General features: G+C 58.3%; 1 protein-coding gene across 1 annotated transcript in view; it reads left to right on the forward strand.

Annotated features, from left to right (window-relative positions):
* Nucleotides 1-5,403, forward strand: part of INSRR (insulin receptor related receptor) — a 10,772-nt gene extending 5,369 nt beyond the window's left edge. The window contains exons 13-21 of the mRNA XM_014310743.2: nucleotides 246-411; nucleotides 1,569-1,677; nucleotides 1,790-1,860; nucleotides 2,474-2,703; nucleotides 2,782-2,892; nucleotides 3,000-3,159; nucleotides 4,675-4,804; nucleotides 4,876-5,010; nucleotides 5,133-5,403. Of these exons, the coding sequence (XP_014166218.1) occupies nucleotides 246-411; nucleotides 1,569-1,677; nucleotides 1,790-1,860; nucleotides 2,474-2,703; nucleotides 2,782-2,892; nucleotides 3,000-3,159; nucleotides 4,675-4,804; nucleotides 4,876-5,010; nucleotides 5,133-5,403 (1,383 nt within the window). The remainder of the gene's footprint in view (nucleotides 1-245; nucleotides 412-1,568; nucleotides 1,678-1,789; nucleotides 1,861-2,473; nucleotides 2,704-2,781; nucleotides 2,893-2,999; nucleotides 3,160-4,674; nucleotides 4,805-4,875; nucleotides 5,011-5,132) is intronic.
* Nucleotides 5,404-6,833: the final 1,430 nt, after the last annotated feature.

The raw sequence follows: 6,833 nt of genomic DNA on the forward strand, positions 1-6,833 counted from the left end.
ACCCCATCCTCATCTCCATCCTCATTTTCATCTCCATCTCCATCTCTGTCTCCATCTCCATCTCCATCCCGTCCCATCCCATCCCTCTCCCACATCTCCGTTTCCATCATCTCCATCTCCATCTCCATCCCATCCCATCCCATCCCATCCCATCCCATCCCATCTCCATGCCATCTCCATCCCAAGCCTTACACATGTCTGGGGGGAGTGAATCCCCTTTGCCACCCCCACGTTGTCCCCTCCAGGAGGTCACCACTGTTGTCTGCGTCTCACGCCACCGCTACTCCAAGTATGGGGGTGTCCACCTGGCTCTGCTCCAGCCAGGGAATTACTCAGCCAAGGTCCGGGCCACCTCGCTGGCTGGCAACGGCTCCTGGACAGGGCTGGTCAAGTTTTACATCCTGGGGCCAGGTACGTGCAGGGGACAGGGGGACATCAGCAGGGACCTTGGCGGGCAGGGAGGGGGCAGCTGTGGGGTCGGGGAGCTGGGGCTCACTGGGGAATTGGGCTGTGCTGCTGGGATGGACGTGTGGGGTCAGGGGATGCTGCTGGAGGTGGGAGTTGTTGTTGGACTGGGAAGTTGAGGGGTTGAGGGATGATCCTGGCCTGAGACACTGGAGCATCACAGAGTCACAGAATTGTTTGGGTTGGAAAAGGCCTCCAAGTCCAAATGTTCCCTCAGCACTGCCAAGGCTGTCTCTAACTGATGTCCCCAAGTGCCACATCCACACCTCTGTGAAATCTCCTCAGGGACAAAGACTTCACCAGTGCCCTGGGCAGCCCGCTCCAATGCTTTCCAGTTTTCCCCAATATCCAATCTAGACCTCCCCTGGCACATCCTGAGGCCCCTTCCTCTGGTCCTGTCCCTGTTCCCTGGGAGCAGAGCCTGACCCCTCCTGGCTGTCCCCTCCTGTCAGGAACTGTGCAGAGACACAAGGTCCCCCTGAGCCTCCTTTTCTCCAGGATGAGTCCCCCCACCCCTCTCAGGTGCTCCTGGTGCTCCACACCCCTCCGCAGTTCTGATCCTTCTCTGGTCACATTCCAGCCCTGCTTCCTTGTCATGTGAGGTCCAAAACTTACCCCAGGATTTGAGGTTCCTCAGCAGTGCCCAGCACTCACTTTCTTCTCAGCTCTCTCTTGGGTACAAATGGATTTATAGAAATATTTTTTATTGTCTCTCATGGCAGATTCAGTTCTAGTTGGGGTTTGGCCCTTCTAACTTCCATTCTTGTCCTGAGCTCCCTCAGATCCTCCTGAACTTCCTGCCCCCTCTTCCAAAGATCAGAGCCTCTCCTTTATCCCTGAGTTCCAGCCAAAAACCTCTGCTCAGCCAGGCTGGTCTTCTTCCCATCCTTCATCCAAGGATGCTGCTGGATGGAGGAGTTGTGGGACTGGGGAGTTGGACACTGGGACAAAAAGTTGAGGGATGCTCTGGGACAGGGATCAGAGGGTGCTGCTGGTCTGGGGAGCTGGAGGCTCCCCCTCTCCGGCCTGGTGGTGGGACAGGTGTCCCATGTGAGCTGGGATGAGTGCCCAGACCCTGATCCACGCCCACCTGCTCCCGGCAGCCGAGGAAGAGTCCAGCAGCTTCTACGTGCTGCTCACCGTCACGCCCGTGGTGCTCATGGTGCTCATCTCCTGCCTGGCCGTCTTTGTCTTCTTCTACAACAAGAAGAGGTAACGACCCCCCTGCCCCCCCCATGGCCGGGCTGGGCTGGGGTCTGGCCAAACCAGGCCTGGGCAGGGCTGGGGAGAGGCAGCAGCTCCAAGCCCTGCCCACCCCTGGCAGGAACCACGACGGGTACCCCAGCGGGACCCTCTACGCCTCCGTCAACCCCGAGTACTTCAGCGCCTCAGACAGTACGTGGGGACTTGGGGACAGGCAGGGGCCACCCCAAAGGGCCACCGAGCCCTTTCTGTGCTGGGGTCACGCTGGGGGAGGATGGGGATGGGATGGGGTGAGAATGGGATGGGATGGAGATGAGTACGAGGGTGGGGATGGAGTGGAGATGATGGGAATGGAGGTGGGGATGGGAATGGGATGGGAATGAAAATGGGATGAAGATCAAGATGGGGATGGGGATGGGGACAGGGAGGAGGATGGTGATGGAATGGAGATGATGGGATGGAGGTGGGAATGGGACTGGGGACCGGGAGGAGGATGGTGATGGGATGGAGATGATGGGATGGGGATGGAGATGGGGATGGGATGAAGATCAAAATGGGGATGGGGTGGGGACAGGGAGGAGGATGGTGATGGAATGGAGATGATGGGAACATGGAGTCAAGACGGCATGGCCTACCTCAGCGCCAACAAGTTCGTGCACCGGGACCTTGAGAAAGTGATGGAGATGACGATGGAGATGGGAATGGGGATAGGGACTAGGATGGTGATGACATGGAGATGGGGATGGGGATGCAGATGGGGTTAGTCACAGTGATGGGGACGGGGTGATCCCCGCTCACCCCACAGTGTACATGCCTGATGAGTGGGAGGTGTCCCGGGAGAAGATCACAGTGATCCGGGAGCTGGGACAGGGCTCCTTTGGGATGGTGTATGAGGGGGTGGCGCTGGGGCTGGTCACGGAGGGAGAGGAGACCAAGGTGGCCCTGAAGACAGTCAACGAGCTGGCCACCATGCGGGAGCGCATCGAGTTCCTCAACGAGGCCTCCGTCATGAAAGCCTTCAAGTGCCACCACGTGGTAGGTGGGCAGCTGAGGGGGAGGGAGGGGGCATGGGGGGTCTGGCCACTGACATGCCAGCCCTCTTTGTCCCTGCAGGTCCGTCTGCTCGGCGTGGTATCCCAGGGCCAGCCAGCTTTGGTCATCATGGAGCTGATGACACGTGGTGACCTGAAGAGCTACCTGCGTTCACTCAGGCCTGAAGCCGAGGTGAGGAGCTGGTCAGATGCCAGGACAATGATGAAGGGACACTCACCCTGTGCCCAGGGTGGTCCTGGCGTGCCCCTGCCCCATCCCTGAGTGTGTGCACGGTGCAGAACAACCCCGGGCTGCCTCCACCGTCGCTGAAGGACATGATCCAGATGGCGGGGGAGATCGCCGACGGCATGGCCTACCTCAGCGCCAACAAGTTCGTGCACCGGGACCTGGCTGCCCGCAACTGCATGGTGTCCGAGGACTTCACCGTCAAGATTGGAGGTGGGCGTGAGAAATGGACAGAAAATTCTCAAAACCTGACAGAACTGTGTCCAGTTCTGGGCCCCTCAGTTTGGGAAGGATGTTGGGATGCTTGAGTGCGTCCAGAGGAGGCAATGAGGCTGGAGAGGGGCTGGGAACACGAACACTGTGAGGAACCACTGAGGGAGCTGGGGGTGCTTAGCCTGGAGAAAAGGAGACTCAGGGGTCACCTTATCACTCCCCACAGACCCCTGAAAGGTGGCTGTGGTCAGGTGGTGTCTTTCTCCAGGAACTGACAGATCCAGAGTACACAGCCTTGAGCTTCACCAAGAGTTGGATATCAGGAAAAAGTTTCTCACATAAAGAGTGATAAAGTTCTGGAATAGCTGCCTGGGAAGGTGGTAGAGTCACCATCCCTGGGTGTGTTTAAAACAAACCTGGATGTGGCACTGGGTGCCAGGGCTTAGTTGAGTTGCTGGGGCTGGGTTGGACTCGATGATCTTGAAGGTTTCTTCCAACCACTGAGGGAGCTGGGACTGTTCAGCCTGGAGAAAAGGAGACTCAGGGGTGACCTCATCACTCTCTACAACTTCTTGAAAAACGCTTGTAGTCAGGTGGGGTTGGTCTCTTTCTCCAGGAACTGGCAGAACCAGAGGACACAGCCTTAAACTTCACCAAGGGTTGGATATCAGGAAAAAAGTTTCTCACATAAAGAGTGATAAAGTTCTGGAATAGCTGCCTGGGAAGGTGATGGAGTCACCATCCCTGGGTGTGTTTAACAGAGCCCGGATGTGGCACTGGGTGCCAGGGTCTGGTTGAGATGTTGGGGCTGGGTTGGACTCCATGATCTTGAAGGTCTCTTCTAACCCAGTGATTCTGCAATTTCTGCGAGAAGACTCACACAGTGTGTATCTGTATACAAATCTTGAGATAAGATACTAACTTAGAAATACCAGGCACTGGGTCAGGGTCTGGTTGAGATGTTGGGGCTGGGTTGGACTCCATGATCTTGAAGGTCTCCTCCAACCCAGTGATTCTGCGATTTCTGCGAGAAGACTCACACAGTGTGTATCTGTATACAAATCTTGAGATAAGATACTAACTTAGAAATACCATGGAATAAGACAGACATTGCTGAGAGAAAAATTGAACTAGAAACAAGTTTCAAAAGATGGCCTTACAAAAAAGGCTAGATACTTTAGAGAAATAAAATTATGAAAGATGCATTGTAGCAGGACCCACAAAGAGTAATTTTAGATGATTAGCTGCAAGGCATTTACAGCATGGTGTACCCAAAGCTGATAGGCCAAAAAACACTTAGAGTGTATTGTAATTAAGAAATCATTAGCTTCTGATTGTGATGGCATGAATTATAACATCTGTATTGTCTCACCCTTCGCACGAGACTGAAAATAGAATCAAAGTTTTTAAAACACCTCTCAGTTGCCCCATCTCTGGGTCAGAAAAGAGCAACAGTGGGTGGGCAGTGGCGGTGCCAGCCCTGTCTCCTTCCTCCTCCTCTTCCTCCTCCACCAGATTTTGGCATGACCCGGGATATCTATGAGACGGATTATTACCGGAAGGGGGGCAAGGGGCTGCTCCCCGTGCGCTGGATGTCCCCCGAGGCGCTCAAGGACGGCATCTTCAACACCCAGTCTGACGTCTGGTGGGTGCTGGGGTGGGCACAACCGGGGGGATTTGGGGACCCCCCCAGGCTGAGCAGAGGTGCTCTGGCAGGTCCTTCGGGGTGGTGCTGTGGGAGATCGCCACGCTGGCCGAGCAGCCCTACCAGGGCATGTCCAACGAGCAGGTCCTGCGCTTCGTCATGGACAACGGCGTCCTGGAGCGGCCTGAGAACTGCCCCGACGAGCTGTGAGTGCTGGGGACAGCCCCACCCTGCTCTGGGAGAGGCTGCCAGGGGAAATCCTGCTCTCTGCGGTGCTGGGGGGGCTGTTGGGAGCCCCCCAAAGCCAGCGGGTGCCCTCTCTCCGCAGCCACGAGCTGATGTGCCTGTGCTGGCAGCAGAACCCTCGCCAGCGCCCCTCCTTCGTCCAGCTCCTGGAGCGCATCAAGGACCACATGGCGCCTGCTTTCCGCACCCTCTCCTTCTTCTACAGCCCCGAGAACGGCCATCACGGCTCGGGAGAGCCCTCCAGCACCGAGACAGACCCGTGCCCCGAGGAGGATGAGCCCCCCGCATCCCCCCTGCCCGCACGCAGGGACCACAGCCCCGGGCAGCTCCCCAACGGGACAGCCCTGCTCTGACCCCGGGGTGTCCTCGGATCCCGCTGGACTCTGCACCCCTCGCCCCTCTCCAGCCACCCCCCACTTGCTGGGACCCCCCCTCCTGCATTATTTATTGCTTCCAAGGGCCCAGCCGAGGCGTGGGTGCCTTGGGAGGAGGGTGGCAGCAAGGCAAGGATGTTCCGTGGGATGCATTTGCCCCTGAAAATAAATAGGGGGTGCTCTGAGTCAGGGGGAGGGAGTGGGGAGCTGCTGGCTGGGAGGAGAAAACCCATTTTTCCTTTTTTGGGGGGGTGGGATAAGGTGGGTATGGGAATGGGTAGCAGGGTTCGACATTTGGGGTCCCCCATCAATCTGCTCCCCAGGTCAACAACCCCTGTGATCCCCACACCTTTCCCAGGTGGGGAAACTAAGGTGGGTTGGGAATGGGTAGCAGGGTTCGACATTTGGGGTCCCCCATCAATCTGCTTCCCAGGTCAACAACCCCTGTGATCCCCACACCTTTCCCAGGTGGGGAAACTGAGTCACGGGACTCAGACAAGCCTGGGGTTGCGCTGATGTCTCTTCCCAGAGGCCGTGCTGAGCCATGGAAGGGGCATCACCGCCTAATGTGAGCTCAAATAAAGGGGATGAAGCTCAACGGCAGCAGTGCCTGGCTTGGGGGGGTCGCGGGGGGGGCAGCACAAGGGGCTTCCCGCTCCCCACCCCCCCTGCCCTATCTGCGTCCTGTGGCTTTGCCCTGCGGTGCCCAAACCGGGGGCGTTTCTAGAGAAAAACGTCAAAGCGGTGGAATTTAGGAGGATGTGGCAACAGCCGCGGGCCCGCTCTGCCGGGGGTGGGGTCCTGGGGTGTCCAGTGGGGCCCCACGGGAGGTGACCCCAAAGGAATCGGGGTCCCGTGGGTGCCGCTGGGGGCCGGCGGGGGGGATGAGCCTTGGGGGACGGGTGCGGGATGAGAACGTGCAGAAATCAGCGCTGGGATGAGCCACCCCCGACGGGCTTCCCAGCGAGCTCGGGGACAAAACAAGGTCCGGTGGGGATGGGGAATTCTGTCCTGTCCTGCCTCACCTCGGGGAGGAGGATGAGGCGGGTGCTGGTCGGAGGGGACAGCTGGGGACAGGGCCACTGTGCCACAAACGTGTCCCCATCTCCAGCATCTCTGTGCCCCCGGGGTGCTGGGGAGAGCTTGATCCAGGAGAGGCCGTCACGCCTCGAGATTTGGGGGGGTACGACAGCTCGGGGGACAGCAGGTGGCCCCCGGGATGGTGATAAGCCCTGTCCCTTGTACTGGGAGCGGGTGTGGCGTCTGTGTGTACACGGGGGTGCCACGGGAATTTTGGGGGTTTGATGGGAATTTTGGGGGTTTGGTGGGATGGATCCTCTTGGTGGGGCTGGGGGTGCAGGTGTAGGGTGCCAGCGTGCAGGGAGGGTGGCGGCAGGGGACGGGGAGGG

This window comes from Geospiza fortis, unplaced genomic scaffold (genome assembly GCF_000277835.1).
Source record: "Geospiza fortis unplaced genomic scaffold, GeoFor_1.0 scaffold313, whole genome shotgun sequence".
In the NCBI taxonomy this organism is placed as follows: domain Eukaryota; kingdom Metazoa; phylum Chordata; class Aves; order Passeriformes; family Thraupidae; genus Geospiza; species Geospiza fortis.